The sequence below is a fragment of the Aotus nancymaae genome, unplaced genomic scaffold (genome assembly GCF_030222135.1).
Source record: "Aotus nancymaae isolate 86718 unplaced genomic scaffold, 86718_ANA_hifiasm-v0.15.2.pri h1tg000002l, whole genome shotgun sequence".
Lineage (NCBI taxonomy): Eukaryota > Metazoa > Chordata > Mammalia > Primates > Aotidae > Aotus > Aotus nancymaae.
In genome coordinates this window covers 24,938,415-24,955,256 of record NW_026988413.1, presented here as the reverse complement: position 1 = coordinate 24,955,256, position 16,842 = coordinate 24,938,415, and the positions used below count along the sequence as shown (strand labels likewise).

The following is a 16,842-nucleotide window of genomic DNA, read 5'->3' as shown; positions in this document are numbered from 1 at the left end:
TTTTGTGTACACAGGTGAGGTTAGCCCTGCCTTCCCAACGGGAGGCATCCTTTCCTCTGCCAAGCTTGATCATCCCAGGTTGAGTTCAACTGATGTGAACTAATGTGCTGGGTACAAAACTCTGCAAGAGGGCTTCAGTTTGCTGGACTTGGTGGGGGTAAGGCCTGCCAAGCTGTATCACTCGTTTCCTTGCTTTCAACTCTTCCTCTTTCTGGGGGACAGGTAGTTCCCTCTTGCAAGTGTTCTCGGCATTAGTCCAAACTTCCGCCCAGGTCTGTGCTGTTAACTAGTGGTACCAGTGCCAGGCTGGAGCTGTTGCTCAGATCTGTGTTGATAACTCATGTTTTTCAGCCTGGTGGCGTTCTCCTGTACTGTGGGTTGCAGGGGCCATGGGGGAAGCATGGTATCTGAACCAGAGTACCAAGGGGGTAAGTTCCCCAATCCTCCAGGCCACTTGCACTTCCCGGGTGGGGCAGTGACCCTCCCTACTCTGGATAGCCCTCTTTGGGCTACTCCCACCCTGCTTTGGTTCGCCCTCTTTGGGCTATTCCCACTGTCTGACCAGATCCATTGAAATGACCCTGTACCTCGTTTGGAAACATAGAGATGGCTCGCTTTCTGCATCTCTGTCTCACTGGGAACTGTGCTCTGGTGTTGTTCCTATTTGGCCATCTTGGTAGAAGTCCCCCTCAGTTATTGTTTTAAGTCTCTGTGTATTTATCTATAAAATGGGTATAATAATGGTAACTATAGAATAGAACTGGATCCTGACAATTGAATGCAAGTAATGTGACACAGAAATCATCTCTCTGAAAAAAGTCCTTTTGTATCCTGGGAGATGATGACTCTTCGGCATGAGTTATTAGAAATCAGGGTTCCCAATCCCACCCAACACTTGTATTGTCTTATCTCTTCCAAGTATCTTATCAACATCCCATTTTCTAAATTTTTTTTAATTGATAGACTACAGCAGACTAAGATCACTTAGGAAACGTTGGCTTCAGTATCAGCTTGATTTTATTACATGATCTTCTTTACATACCTGGTCTTGTGGTCCAGTGCTATAAAGAAAACAAGGTCAATGGCATTTGGTTGGACAAGCCTATCCTTTATATATTTGGAACCTAGGTGATGAGGGAGCTGCAGAGATAAATGAGTAAGCAGTGCTTTTGCAAGGGAGGGTGGGTCTCTAAAAGCTCTCCTGAGGTTCAAATACTGATGGCTCAAGGCTGTTGATCTTATCTAGTTCAGATGTTTTTCCATAAAGTAAATCATGATCCACTGCATGAATTCCTATGGACTGAATGTTGTAGGAAGAACTTGATGACCCTGGAAAACTAGAAATGCGAACCTTCTTCCTGGATGGGCTAGGTGTCATCCTGCCAAGAGACAGAGAAGGAGATTCTAAGCCAAGAAAAAGCTCATGAAGTGCAGTTATTTCTCCACATTATGCACAGAGACCTTGAATCACAGTCAGACCAGCTCTAATATTTGGAGAGCTGCAGAGGGTGAGGGTATGGATGGAGGCCTGGTCATCAAATGCTTATATTTAAATAAACTTCGTTCCATCCTTGTACCTTGGCAAATATACCTTCAAAGCAATAAAATTAGCGATGTGGGGAGAGTGAAATCTATGACTTTTATATATGACTAAAAGTTGATAAAAATAAAAATAACTGGACTTCATAATTATTGCACCCCTGTGGGAGTTCTGTTAATGGGCTGACATGTTTGAATGCATAATAAAATAAAGACATGCACAGTTCATGTAAAACTTGAGCATTTATCTAATTACTGTGTATCCAGTGTTGAGTTCAGAATCAAAGAAATAGAAGACCTGGTCTATTTCTGAGTTAAGGAGACAGGACATAAAAACGTGAAATTATTAGGGGATAAAATTATCACACACATACCAGCATTGATTCTATTAAAATAAAGTGCTGAATGGTGCATTACAGGCAATGAAAGGCTAAGGCCATCCAAGATAAGGTGCTAATTGGGTGGCACAGCCAAGAAAAGCAGACAGTGCTGGGAAAGGTTAGACAGTCACACGTCCCACCCCAGAAGTCCTGTGTGAATTTGATGAGTCACAGAACCAATGGGCTTGTCCAGCCCTTACCCACATCCACGATTCAGGGTCACTTCGATGTCCTTTACTTATCTCCTGTGTGTCCTAACTTCCAAGGTGGAAGAAAAACTTGGCTTCATTGTGAATAATGGAAAGAAGGAGAAAAGGCAATAGCTGTAGCTGGTGATGAAAGTAGTAGAAAAATGAGAAGGTAGAAGAAAAAAACTGGGGACTCTTACTAAAAACAAAAGAGTTTTTGAAATGACTTTAATCTTACTGACCTAGAATGAAGGATTTTAAAGGATTACATATTGTGTGGTAGATTTCCCTTGCACTCTGCCCCATACCCTCTTGACCCACCTTTCTACCCCAGCTGTTGCCACAGCAACCAGGTGGCATGCACATGGAGCCTGATAGCGTCTGCTTCAGGGACACTCAGGGCTCCTCTCCTCCTATCATGGCAATGGGGGTGGCTGGGGGAAGCCACTCAGCTTTTCCAACTCACTTGCAAACTTAGAAGTGTGAGGAATAAACAGCCAGGAGACCTTTCAGCAGTTGGGGAGTGGGAGCTAGTGCGTGGGTTCTGAGGGGCATTCTACATTATTAGAGGGTCCGAGAGGGGTCAGAGTCCCAGACACCCACCATGAGGGCCAGCTTGAAAATATCCCCTTGAATTGGGTTGTCCTCACTTCCGTACCCCCCACTTCCGTTCCTCAGGACCACTTCCCAAAATAAGCCACCTGCTCACAAGCCCTTGTCTCACTTCTGATTTGAGGAGGAATTCAGGCTCTTATAATTTTTAGTTATCTGTTTTTGTACTTTCTTGGAAAGCTGTGTTCTATGTACATATGTATTTCAAGACTTGGGCAGTTGAGAAATTCTTGCACCTACTTCACTCATTCATTTGGAAAATATTTATAGAGCAGCTACTATGTGCTTGGTGTTGTCCCATGAGCAAGGGTTAGAGATATCGTATGTGGAGTTTGGGGAAGCCTGTTACACAATAGTAAAAGCTACCATCTGTCACACACTTACAGGATGGCAGGACCTGCTCTGAGTGTTTTATAATCCTTGCCTCACTTGATCCTCACGAGAGCTGTATGGGGAAGGTGTTATTATTCTTGTCTTTACAGGTGAGGAAGGCACAGTTTAGAGACAGTTGGGAACTCCAGGTAAAAGCTGGCCAGAGAAGGGCAGAGTTTGAATCGGGCTGTGTTCTTCACCTTCACACTATGTAGACAGTATGTTCTGGATATAAAATGGTGGAAGTCCTAGCTGTCTGCACAGGGGAGCTGTACACACAGCTCTGAGCCAGTGGTATCTCCAGCCTGCATTGCCCTCAGAAATTCACCAAACAGCAGGCATACCAAAGCAGAAGGAAAGATTGGCAGGGCACTGTGGAGTTGGGGCAGTTCAGCACAGCCAATGCCCTTTTAGGTAAGGAAACAGGATGTTTCCTATGGTAAGGGATGTGATCCTAATGAATCAGGGGAGCATACATCCCTACTGACCTGCCGGCCACCCCTCCCAGGGCCTCTGCTGCTTTCTCCCCCAGGCCCTGCCTTTGCATTGATAGAATTTGGAGAGGCTCAAACAGGGAATGAGCAGAAACTTGGAAGGTGATTTAGTGGCTGGTCCTGGTCTGGACTTGGATGAGGAGCAGGGATAAGAAGGCCCTCCTTCTGCGTGTATGTGCATGAGGAGCATGACTTCTTCCTCTCCTGCATCTTAGAGGGGTCATCAGGCTTTCATTAGAATCAGCCGGCATCCTTCTAGGCATCACAAGAAGCTGTCGTTTATGGCTTCTGAAGGGAGCTGCCATCTTGCTCAAGGACCCGTGCTGAGAATATGGTATGTATTCCCTGAGGATGAGTTCTCTGTTTTCCTGGTAAATTGATCATTGATCAAAACCAAGGCATATAGAAAGTGATAGGTTATATTTTGAAACAACCTTCATTGGATTCATTCCTAGATAATAAATAGTTTATCCTAGGGTACTGTGGGATGTTAATGTCATGACCTGCAATTGGGCCTGAAAATGCTTCACCACAGCAGGTGGCGTGGGAACCAGGTGGCATATACCTGGCACAGAGTTGGCAAAAGGCAGTTCCTTTCTCTCACCCTCCAAATCCTCCTCATTTCTCTCCTCTGGTACGTCCCCTCCTCTACTTCCTTCTTTCCTAACTCTGTAGGTTTGCACCGTCTTTCTCCACCTTTGCTTCTTTTTCTTAGTCTTCCTTTTCTTCCCCAATCTGTCCCAAAGCTAGTCCAGGAATATCAGGACCTTCCACAAAATGATTCATATTGAGTATAGTCAATAACATCCTTTTTAAAGAAGGTTTTAGGTCAAAAGAATACTTCTCTGTAGGTGAAATGTGAGATTTCACACATTCGTTATGAACTAAGGGGCCACCTACTAGTCAGGTTCAGTCTCTTGCACCCTACAGCAGTCAGGATAGTCTTGGCCGTGCAGCAGTCATAGTCTCATACCTTAGCGACTTAAAGCAGCAAAGTTTTATTTTCTGCTCATACTACACAACCATAGGGTCATCCAGTGCCTCTGCTGTGTGCTGTCATTGTCCTCACTCTGTGGTTCGGGCTGCTGCCCTCTAGAGCGTTACAAGTGACCACGCCACTAGCGCTCCTATTCCATTGGCCCAACCCAAGTTGCTGGGCCAACTGAACTTTTATTGGAGTGGGAAACTGTACTGCTCCTTTAGAGAGAGGAAGTAGATATTACTGAACTGTGATATAACTATCAGATATTCCTGTGCCTGGGTCCATCTTCCTCTGCTTAGATCTGACATCATTCATGAGCCTTAGCTTTAGTGAACACCCTCGGTAGCCCTGCAGGCTCTGGCTCGCTGTGCAGGGTAGGAGTTCTGCTAAGAGAAAAGTGAGGCAGGTTTAGAGAAAGTGACGGTGCAGAAGTCACCTGCCTCTGCCTCCGTTTACTCTGCTCAGCTAGGAGAAGCTCTACTAACCCAGGGAGAGGTTTTGACAAAAACACCTACTCTCTCTACCTGTAAAAGATAGCCACTAGTTGCAACTCAAAGAATTAGTTTTCTAAAGATGAACCATTCATGGGAGAGGGCGAGCGGCCTGATATTGAAGGTAACGGAGGGCATAAGAGTCATAGCGGGGAGACAACCCAGTGGCCAACTTTGTAGATGATGGTGTTCACCAAGCTTTGCTTTCTGTCCCTCTCTCCCCGCCATTCATGATTTATTGAGCACTCTCTCTGTGTGAATCACTGCACTGAGCTGGGGTAATAAATTCAACTGAGATATGGTCTCTGCCTTTAAAGGTCTCACAGTCAGCCAGGTACAGTGGCTCACGCCTATAATCCCAGCAATTTATGAGGCCGAGGAGGACTGATCACTTGAGTCCAGGAGTTCGAGACCAGCATGTTCAACTTGGCGAAACCCCATCTCTACTAAAAATATAAAAAATTAGCTGGGAGTGGTGGTGCATGCCTGTAATCCCAGCTACTTGAAAGACGGAGGTATGATAATTGCTGGAACCCAGAGGTGGAGGTTGCAGTGACCCAAGATTATGCCACTGCACTCCAACCTGGGCGATAAAGCAAGACTCTGTCTCGGGGAAAAAAAAATGAAGATTTCATAGTCTAATGACCATAAAAAGTATATGACTTCATAAGGTGTTAGATATTTACTTATTTTGCAATGGGTAAATAATGCGTCTATTCTAAATTTGTTATTGAGGCTCCAGAATGGACCCACTCTTATTTGTACAGTGTCTTTTTTCTTTTTTCTTTGAGATGAAGTCTCACTCTGTTGCCCAGGCTGGAGTGCAGTAGAGCAATCTCTGCTCACTACAACCTCTGCCTCCTGGGCTCAAATGATTCTCCTGCCTCAGCCTCCCGAGTAACTGGGGTTATAAGCACCTGCCACCACACCTGGCTATTTTGTATTTTAGTAGAGATGGGGTTTCACCATGTTGGCCAGGCTGGTCTTGAACTCCTGATCCAAGTGATCTGCCCACCTTTGCCTCCCAAAGTGCTGGGATTACAGGTGTGAACCACCGTGCCCGGCCTGTATAGTATCATTTTTATGACTAATAATAATACTGCATGCATGTATGAGCCTGCATAGCACACTGCATCTTTTTCATTTCAGTTGTCTTAATCGGCCTGCTCCAATCTTCTGGACTTTGTGGTATAATTAGAACGATCTTCATTTTGTGGCTAAGTAAAGAAAATAGAAGAGAAGTGGCCTGTTCGAGGTCATGGTGGTTGGTTCTGACAAAGTTGGAGCCAGTACAAGTAAAGGAATCTGAGGCCCTGGAGGAAACTTCGTTGTTTAATCTCAATGTTAACCTTCAGGGTGACATCACTGTCCCCACCCAGCCTGAGTAGAAGGGAAAAACATCTCCTTTCTGTTCTTTCCTGTTCATGACCTATACTTTCCTTGTGAACCTGATCTACTGAGAAAAAAACCCACCACTCTGATTGATTGTAATCTATTTCACCATGTTGGCCAAGCTGATCTCGAACTTCCCACCTCAAGTGGTCCACCTTCCTGGGCCATTTGGTTTGTTCTAGTTCTTGAGGCAGGGAGTTCAGTTTTCCCTCGCAGGTGCCCCGTCCATTTCCACCATCGCCCCACGCTGTACATGCTCTGTCTTCAGGAGCTCACTTGTATCTTAGAAGGAATCACCTCTGGAAGGTGGGACAGTGCTGAGGGAAAGGCCAGGAGGGAGCCCTGTGGATGTTCCCCAGGCCGCCTCTTGACCCTTCTCTCTGTGCCCCCCAGGGTTCCCATCCTGGGTGAATGCTCCCCATGTACACCTTGGGGTGTGAAGGCTGGAGGGGCTTGTGAGTGGGGGCAGCAGTGAGGCGGGAGGTAGGATTTGCCTGAAGTTTCATCAGCAGTTGGTGCCCGCAACATCTGCCTCACCCCTCCCCCTTCCCCCACCCTACACTCTTCCTTCCTTTCTTGCTTCCCTCCTGAGTCTTCCCCTTTCCATGTTTCTGCCTCTTGTTCTTTATCCTGCTTCTCTCCCGATTTCCTTCTCTCATGGCTTTCCCTTTGAATAAGAAGAACGCTGGAATATTCATGGTATCACCCAGCCCAGCCTTCTCACCTGCTGATGAGGCTTGAAACCTGGATGGATCTGCTCAAGGTTGCCACGTGGGCCAACAGCAGAACCTGCAGAGGTCCTGGTGCCCAGGCCAGGGCTCTCTGGATCATGCCAGCTGCAGTGGCTCCCCACCCCCCACCTCTGAGCGGCATGGGCCTTGGCTGGGCATGCAAGGCAGGCGGGGGCATGGGCTTCTTCCCGCTGTCCCTCCTCACTGCCACCCTCTTCATTCTCTTTTTCTCCCTAACTCACTCTACCCCAGGGACACAGTTGGATTCAAGATCTTCACTCTTCATCAACATTCCAAGGCAGGTAGGGGCTGAGAGAATCATTGGTCACAGAGGGGTAGTTTGCCAGGAAGACCTGAAGGAGGGATAGCAATGCTTGTGTGGTCCCCAGAGGCAACTCTAATGGACAGGTAGTGAGTGTCTGGAGGGCTGCGTTGAGAGGGATTCCGGGACTGACTGGGCTGCACAGAAAAGCGCTGTCTCCTGACAGCACTGACTAGTAGCATGTTTATCCTTCCTTGCTTGAAGAGTTACCACCTCGGGATGGCTGCCTTGCAACTGAGAACAGGGCCTTGAGTAGAAGGATGCCTCTCTGGTGGTTGAGTTTAGATGTCACACAACTGTAGAGAGAAGGTGCAGCCATGTGTCTGCATGCTGGAAGCTGCTGCCAGCTTACAGGCAGTCCTCTCCCCCAGCCCTTCCCAGACAGTCACATAAAGAAGGACCCAACATCCCAAACTGCATTTTTATTATTTTTTAATAAACTTTATTCTATATTACAAATAAGTTTTTTTTGTTCTGAACTGCAAAATAGGAATGCCTTATATTTACATACACAGGTATACAATTAATTATAACAAAGGTACAGAAGCTTGCCTTTACCAAGTTACAACTGGGCTCCAATTTAAATAGCATAGGTTTGCTTTTTAAAAACTTTTTTTAAATCTTTTTTTTTTTTTTAAATATCTTACTAGGATACTCTTCTTTAAAAATCAAAACCAGAAAACCCTCTTCTTAGAGATCTCATCCACCTGTATTTGAGGCTCATTTTAACACTGTTGCCTAAAGATATGTTTTGCTTTGTTCTAACAAAGGGTCAGCGTTCAAGGTGGGAGCTTTAGTTTGAAACAGAAGTGGGATGGGGCTGGAAGTGGGTGGTTGGAACAGATATAACCTGCCCTACCTCGTTCAACGGCTTCTCTATGTGACACAAAGACCCCTGCCGGTTTCTTAAACCACCCATCCATCCTGTTTCTCCCCTTCTCCTCTAGCATTTGAAACTCAACTCTGGGTCATCTGGCCAGGCCAGAACCCTGCATCCCCCGCACATGTTGGCTCACTGAGCCATTGTCTGATGTGGTACCCTGGAGTTGCTGGTTGCTATGGTAACTCGGCAGGACCCTGCCGGAAGAGATGGGCTGGTCCCTATAGGCTAAAGTGGGAAGGAGGGCAGCGGCATCTAATCCTTCCTGCCCACCTGAGGGCCTGGAGGCCTTGTTCCTGCTCCAAGCAGCCCACATACAACTAAGCAAAGACCGCATGTCTCAAGAACACCAGGCCAAGGTAGGGAGTGGTGAGGGGCGGGCCATCCACTCTAAAACACAAAATCATTGGTTTCCAAATGGAAACAAGATTCTTTGAGGTAAGCTAGCTTTTCATTTTAAAGAACAGAAGGTTTAACAAGCCAACAAGCTAACCAGAACATCGGGGAGGGAGAGGAAAAGAGGACAGACAGATGAGCACACGTATCCCATCTTCGTCCTGTGCCTGGATTGCAGCTGCCCTCTGTGCCTTAGTCCTGTTTGGTGAAGTGGTCTTGGTTTCTTAAGTGTCCTTTGGGTTGCTCTTTAACTGTATCCTCTGTTTTAAATTCTACGCTTGTAAGGGAGCCCTTCCAAAATGTGCTTGAGTCAAAAGATCAAAGATACTAACGAAGGAAGTTCTAATTCCAGATAAAGAAACTGGTGGAAGATGAGCTGCATAGACTGGGTCTACTTGCTTTTGCAATCCTAGGAGAGGGAAAACTTGGGTCTTCCCATGACCCGTCCCTAACATAACCTCTCTAAAGTTTGAGGAAAGCTAATAAGAGATGTGCAGAATTCAGCAGTACCAGGGCAGCCCAAAGAGCCAAGCCTAGACATCAAAGCGGGTGGGAATGGAGTAAGGTGAGGCTCCCCCAACCCAGGATTCCCAGCCTACCTGAACCACCTCCCTACCTCTGCCAATACAAACAGAAAGTTCTTTTTGTGTATGAAGGATTTTGTTTCATTTTTTTTAACTTTGATTTGCTTTCTGGTAGTCGCCAGTCTACTCAAGGAATTTAATTGGGATTCTAATGAGTATGCATTTCTTTTACAACCAAAAAAATTCTATATATTTTTAAAACTTGGATACTCCCTCTAATAAAAAAAAATTTATGGGGGAGCAAAAATTTGTAGTAAAAAAAAAGCTCTCTTGCATGTCTGAAACTTTTACTGCAGTGGATTACTTTCCAAATGAGAGGAGTGGCCATTTAGGTTTCATGTCGAGGGCTTGCCACTCTCAGCACCACGAAGAGAGGTTTGCAGAGTGTCCCAGCCTCTCTTAGGAGCTGTGTCCATGTCACCTGGGGCTGTGCCTCAGCTCCCCACTCTGTAAAATAAGGCTCTTGTTTCCTACACAGCGAATGCCTGTAGGGTGAGGTGGTGGGAGGAGGACTCCATCTGTCAAAAGTGCAGGGAAGCACCAGGAATAGCAGCAAACATGCCAGATGCCACCCCTAGCGTTGTCCTCATCCAGGGAATATCCTGACCTATTTTTTTTTCCCAATGGAGGCTATTCTTCCTGGCCTCTGAGGCTCTCCTCAACCCCTTGGAAGTCATAGGTTTTGCTACCACCGACCAAGTAATTTGGACTTAACACCCATAGCAGGGCTCCCTTCTTACTCTTAAACTCTTAAAATATACAAACAAAAATCAACTCCAAAATCCCAAAGAAATTGCCCACAGTTTTTTTTTGTTTGTTTGTTTTTAAAGGAAGAGGCTGAGGAATCAAGGCCTCCCAGTTACCTGTCCTGAGATCTGGCAGGAAGAGTGAGGGGAAGAGGCCCTTGATGTAAACGAGGACCAGGAAGGCTGGCTGGGGGGATTTGGGGCGTGGGGAGGAGCCAGGGCACTGAGCTGCCTGTGGTGGGTCTTCTCTGGGGGCCAGGTGAGCTCTTGAAGGTGACTCATTCACAGAAAGGCCCCTTGAAGGCCTTGACGAGCTGGCTGGTGCTGCTTACTGGGCTCACTGTTCCTGGAAGGAAGGTCATCTCTGGGCCTTTTGCCTGCAGAGCACCTTACTATGTGTGTCTGTGTTTCCCTCACTGCTTGGCTGTCTGTGAGGTGGGAGGTTAGTCCTTGATTGATAATAATACTGGCCCTTCACTCAGTTAAGTGTTTGACTTCACATACCCTTTCCCCTTGGTCCTGGGAAAGAAGACAGATGGAAATGGAGCTTTTCTTTTTAGGTCACAGAGAGTAGTGCTGAGACCTGACCGGTCACAGCATCATTCACAGCTCTGGAAACAGTGGCAGAGGATGCCATTTAGGAAGTCATTGAGTGTAGATCCTCAGATGTGGACCCATAGGGCCTTGGCTGGACGAGGGAGCCCCTACAGCCAGGGAGGTAGCTTTGGCTGGGGTGGGACAGGGCTGGGGCAGTCACAGAGGACTGGGCTGAGAGGTCTGAGCCAGCTCCTGTACTCAAGTGGATAAATCGCCCTGGGACAGAGGCTATGCATGCAGGAGACACAGGGTAGAACTGGGAGGGACAGGGAGGATGCTCGCGGTGGGAAGAGCACAGGCAGAAGCCAGACATGCAACAGGCGACACGGGCACCAGGGACTTGGTTGTGGGCGGGGGGAGGGGTGGGGATGCTGAGACAGCACATCAACCTTGACCCCTGGTGGGCGCAGGTAGCTGGGCCTGAGGGGACTAAGTCAGAGACCTTACCTGTGGGCAACTCCTGCTTCTTCCTGGGGACAGTCCTGGACAGTCTGCCTCTAACTTTGGGATTTGTTGAAAACGACTTCTCTTTCCTCCGTAGCTCCTTGCAAGCGCTCAAGCTCACTTACCAGGCTGCGGGCGCACAAGAGGGAGTCTCTAGGGGCTGACTTGGGGTTCGGGGGTCATGCTGCGGTTGGAACGTACCTTGGCTTGTGGGACACTTGGGTTATCCTCTGTCCCCACATTTAAAACCATATTGAAAGAAGAAGGCAAGAAAATATTTTCCTGAGGAAGTAACTGGCATGATGACCACCTTCACTTAGTGGCAATATTTGCAGCTACCAAGAAATGTCAGGGTTTCTCCTTATGGGGAAGGACAAAGAATGGGCAAAAGCTACATCTGGGAGGACTTGTGCCCAGGAGAAATGCCCAGCCTGCAGCTCTCTTTCATGGCTTCCTCTACTTATTCCTTAAAATTCAGGACCCCACAAAGCCCCCTCCTTCCCCACTACCACTAGCCTTCAGCCCTTCTCCCTCCAACATGCAAAATCCCCACCTAAGCTTGGTCAGTGATTTTGATGGCTCAGTCTGGTACCATTTTCCCTGGGAGGGTGCAGGGGGCGAGGTGGAGGGGAAAGTGAAGGAGATGGTCTTTTCTCTTCTCCTTTCTGCCCAGAACTCAACAGAATGGTGACTGTACAAATTAACTTTGCCTAGAGGAAGGCTATTGGGGGGACTCCATCCCACAGGACCAAATTGGCCCAATTCCTTCCTCTGGGAGCCCGCAAGCCAACTGGGCAGTCCCTGGATGCTTGCTCTGCCAGGGGGAGAAGGAAGATCCATGGGGGAGTTTGGAAAAAATATTTGGGTAGGAGTGAGGGGGGCAAGGATAGCTTTTTGACAATGTTGCCTGCTTTTACTTTTGAACATCATTATCACACGTGCACCAAGAATCCAAACGGAAGAAATGGAAAACAAACAGCAAAAGAAAAGATAATTTTTATAAGTAAGATGGGCTGTGGCTCTGGATACCTGGCTCGGATTTCTCAATCCCTAAGCAGGCCACAGGGACTGCAGCGAACAGAGACACAGAAACCACCCACCCACCAATTAAAGTCAAACCAGCTCTAAACCCCTCCCCGAGGAGACATGAGGACAGCCAGGAAACTTGTCTGTCCTTGTCTCCTCTTTCTTCCTAACCTTTCTATTTCTCTGAGGTGTTTGAAGTTTTTCTTATAACAAAAACATGGAAAAAAATTAAGTCCTGTACCGCCAAAGTAACAATAACAATCATCATCCGGTAAAAAATAAAAGCTTCAGCAGAACTGTGATAAGTCTTTTTTTTCTGCTTGTTGATTTTCTCTTTTAACTGTGCAAAACTTAAAAAATAAATCAAAACGCACTCACTCATACATACGCTCACACACGCAGCTTCCATCCAGCAAATGTGTTAAATATGTTCATGTCTCTTTCCTCCCCAACCCTTTATATGTGCAAAAATATTGTATTGACCAAGGTACTTCCTCAGACCATCTCCCACATGCACCCTTTCTGACCTTCCAGGTCCCGTGACTTCTTGGGAGGAAAAAAAAAAAAAATGATCAAGGATAGAAAATCCAAGCTTCTCCACCCGGGGGTACTACACTTGCCAAAACCTTTGGTTATTTTTTTTTCTTCCTCTTTCAATGCATCGTTTCCCATTTTTCTCTTCCCGTTAGGTTGCTCGTGTCTTTTCAATCATCTGTCCTCTGCGATGTCACATGATGTCCTGCGCCGAGGTCCAGGCCTCAGCAGGTGACCACCCTGATTTCCTATGAACAAGCGACTTCTCCTTCCACCCACCAGCTCTCAGCATAGAAAGCAAGTATTGAAATGTCCTGAAGCTGCAGGATGAATGGATGAGCAAGGGGAAAGAGAAGGGGAAAACTTCAAAAATCCTCCTACAAAGGACAAGGAATCCTTTCAAGCTTTCCGCCTACCCCTGGGGCAGACACACACATATGCATGTACATGTGTTCACACACGTGCACATATTCATATCCAAAGGGGCAAGTGTTCTTAAAAGTACAGGACACTTCATGGACTTTGCTGGAAATGGTGTGGCTTCTTCCCCCAGGGGGGCTCATTCTGAGTGGATGGCAAGGAATGATGTCTGATGTTTGGGGAGTGAAGGCAAGACTGTGAATCCTTCTCCTCAACCTCACCTAAGATGGTTTTTCTGCTTGTCTCCCATAGTGGCGAACAATTCCAGAGCAGAGCTGCCAACAGAGACTCCTGCTTAGGGTGGGAGACCGGACCAGACAGCACCTATGGTCTCCTTAGGATGAAAGGTTCGTAGAACCCTCCATTTGACCATCTCTCCCTATAGCCTCTGCTTACCTAGTATCCATTTCTAAGCTCACATTTGCCTGCCTGGCTAAAATGGTGCATCTGTAGATGGAAGAACAGATGGGGAGATGGATGCCAAGGCTGAGGTCATTTGTATGTCCCTCTTCTCAATTCTAGCCAGGCCCATCAGCATGACTCTTTGTCCCTCCCAGACCTGACAAGCTGGAGGCTGAGGTTGGCTGGCATTTTGGGTTGTCTCTGTGAGGCTGTGCTTAAGTCTGTTTCTTTCAATGATGACTGCTGAAGAGATGAGGAAGGAGAATGGTTAAAGAGACAGTTGATATGTTGATGGAATCATTCCCAAAGAGGTCTGGACAGCCCAGTGACAAAGTCATCTGCATAGCAATGGCACCAGATGCTGCAGAGGGAACAGGGACTAGGCTGTTGACTCCAGCCGTCTATGGAGTTCTCAGGAAGGATGGTGGGATGGAGCCATGGAGATGGCTGGAGGTAGAATCTCCTAGATGCACTCTGCATTTCACGTTGACCCTTGATGAAGGGTGACTAAGGAGGGTGGCGATAGATGCTTTCTCTTGACAGCACTCAGGGCTCTGGTAATGGACTAGACCTATGACTATGATCGTGACTCATTCGAATTTGGGGGTAAATGGAAAACAACAAATTCTGCTTCCAGGGTAGATGCAACTCTCTTTCCTTTTCTCTCCCTCTGTGTTATGTTTCTGCTGCTAGGATTCAGATGAAAAGGTGAGGAGCATCTCCATGGAGGAATGTAACTGCTATTCTTTCTCCTGTCTGTCTTTCCACTGGCGGGGGAGCAGGCAGGGCAGGTAGGTCCCTCTGGACGCCTGGAAGAGGACAGGAAGCCTCTGGATGCCAGCCCAGTGGGGAAGAGGGAGCCTCAAGCAGCACCTCCCAGTTGTTCACACATGCCCTGCTCCAGCCACATGCAGGAGGTGTGGCCTTTCTTCTCACAGCTGCAAAGCGATCAGACCACTGACTGAACCACTGGAGATGGAACTATGGGAATGGAGAGCCAGGCGATGTCTTCTCAGTGAAGATAATACTGAATTCCTTCCTTGCCTCTTCCTAGGCCAAGGCTTGGACTGAAGCAGGGGCTGCCAAAGTGGAAGGTGAAGTAGCAGCACAGAAACATCCCCTGTTCCTGGCTCCTGATCCGTATTTGCGCCCTGCTGTTGACATGCACCAGGTCAGGAGCAGCTGGGAGAGAGGGGCCCCTCTGATACCTTCTGGTCAGCTCCCTTGCCATGGGCCTGGCCATCCTTGAACTAACTGAGGGTCAGTGGCTTGGTCCAATCGTGTTGGCAGAGCAACTGCAAGAGAAGAGATCCAGGAAGGAAGGAGAAACAAAGAGGCAGAGAGAAAGAGAAAGAAAGAGACAGCGCTGCTCAGGGGGTGCTGCTGATGCCAGTCGGAACTTGCACTTGGTAAAGATGATAATCTAGACTGAGGCACGGCTTGGTGTGTCCCCCTCCAGGGCGGCCCTGGAAGGATGGTTCTCAGCTGTCTAAGCTCATGAGGGTTATGACTTGTTCTAGTTTGTAGGCCAGTTTCTGCTTCCCACACTGGTCGTCGTGGTCCAGAGGTCCAAGGATCTGCAGAAGGGCCAAGAACAGGGAGGTTAATCGTTCGTGTGTATAGGTCTGTGTTCTCAGGAGGCACAAAGATGGTGCGAACGTGGTCAGAAGCCCAGGAAGTCACAGGCATGTGTAGAGGTGCACATGACACTGCTGGGTAGCAGGAGTTCTGGGCAGCATGGGTGGGCACAGCATGTAGGCATTGGCACAGCAGTGAGCACAAGATGCCAGCACACCCGGTCATGTCCGAATGACTGTGTTCATTCTACTGCCTACAAAAGATGGTAGACAGAGGGCAGAAGCTCTGCTGAAGACGCCTGTGCCAAGATGCTGCAGTTACCTGCAGGTTAGACAGAAGATAGTTCCATATCCCATGGAAATGTGCAGTGCTCAGCACGGAGCCTGAATGTGATTTCGTGGATGTTAAGACATCCCATCCCTCCTCCCACAGAAATAAAAATCCTCCCCATTAGCTCCCTGAGGCCCCAAATTTTACATTTAGAAGGTCATTTGTTTTCACTTTGCCTGTTAAATATCCCTAGAACAGTAAGACTGTAAGCCTTCCTGGTCATTAACACTTAATGGGTAATGTCTACCAAAGCCTTTTCTGAGGGCAGGCAGTTGGTAGAGGATGATGACAGCCAGCAATTGTGGCCCATAATGAAAAATGTGTTAGAATTTTATTCGGACTCAGGAGATGAGGGGTTGGGTAAAGGCTCTGTCAGTTTCTAGCTGGGTGATCTGAGGCCAGACAGGGAACCTTTCTGAACACTCAACGTCCTCAACTGTTAAGGCAGGAATGACTAATCCACCTCCAGTGGAGAGGATGTCAGATAACATCTGTGCGCACCCTCAACACAAGGCTTGCCCCCCGAGAGGCACTAGACAACTGGGTGGAACCTACTGGTGTTGGAGTTTGAGGGGGCAGCGATAAGCAGGGAGGACGAGGAGCTGAGAAGGAGGCTGAAGGCCTGAGGGAGGCTCCAGGGCTTTGGATTTCATGACCCAGTTAATGTTTCTTTAATTGGGGAGGCAAGATAGAGCTGGCCAAGAACTGTCATTTGTAGGCACGATCATTTCATAAAGATGGGTTATTTAAACACCAACGGTAGACAGGTGTACTTGTAGACTAACAATTCTTTCTGAGATGAGACAGTTGGCATCTTACAGTGGTGCATGCTACAGCATCTTTATTACCTTGCATGGCACCAGACCAGTACTCATCTGCAGACTGGCGTCAGGGTCCTTCTACTAATGGACCCAGCACTGGCTTTTCCTTGATTTTAGGGTCATGGAATTAGGCTGTTCATGGCCTGCGGGACTCCAGGCCCTGGACCTGCTGGGGCTGCTTCTTTAACCAGGGATTCCTAGACTTTCCTTAAGTGATGAAGATGGGAGGAAACAGAGGACTCAGGGCACAGGCTTCAGCTTCTCTTACTACCCTCCACTTAGAAAAGGTGGCTATGTTGCTGCTCAGATGCAGGGAATTTGGATTCTAAATCCGCTGGTCTAGGTCTACCAAGCCAAGCAAACTCCCATAGCACCTTGGCACTGGCCAGAAAGAAGGCCTTGTCTATAGTGGCAATGACCCCAGGTGGGATTTCCCAATGAGGGAACACAACAACGAAAAACACATTCTATTTCTCCTGTTCTGTTCTATTCTATTGTGTTGCATTCTGTTGTGACTCATTTCTGTTTCATTTCTGTCTACTCTATTTCTATTCTATTCTACATCATACCATATCATACAA

General features: G+C 47.5%; 1 protein-coding gene and 1 long non-coding RNA gene across 3 annotated transcripts in view; one reads left to right on the top strand and one right to left on the bottom strand.

Annotated features, from left to right (window-relative positions):
- Positions 1-16,842, top strand: part of LOC110568912 (uncharacterized) — a 303,666-nt gene that overhangs the window by 273,833 nt on the left and 12,991 nt on the right. The window contains exons 4-6 of the long non-coding RNA XR_002479079.2: positions 12,866-13,007; positions 13,383-13,477; positions 14,587-14,703. This is a non-coding gene — a long non-coding RNA (uncharacterized LOC110568912). The remainder of the gene's footprint in view (positions 1-12,865; positions 13,008-13,382; positions 13,478-14,586; positions 14,704-16,842) is intronic.
- PLXNA4 (plexin A4) overlaps positions 7,911-16,842 on the bottom strand; it is a 456,164-nt gene continuing 447,232 nt past the window's right edge. For both annotated transcript variants that reach the window (XM_064373437.1, XM_064373439.1), the window contains exon 32: positions 7,911-15,109. In XM_064373437.1, coding sequence (XP_064229507.1) covers positions 15,014-15,109 — 96 coding nt within the window. In that variant the 3' untranslated portion in view covers positions 7,911-15,013. The remainder of the gene's footprint in view (positions 15,110-16,842) is intronic.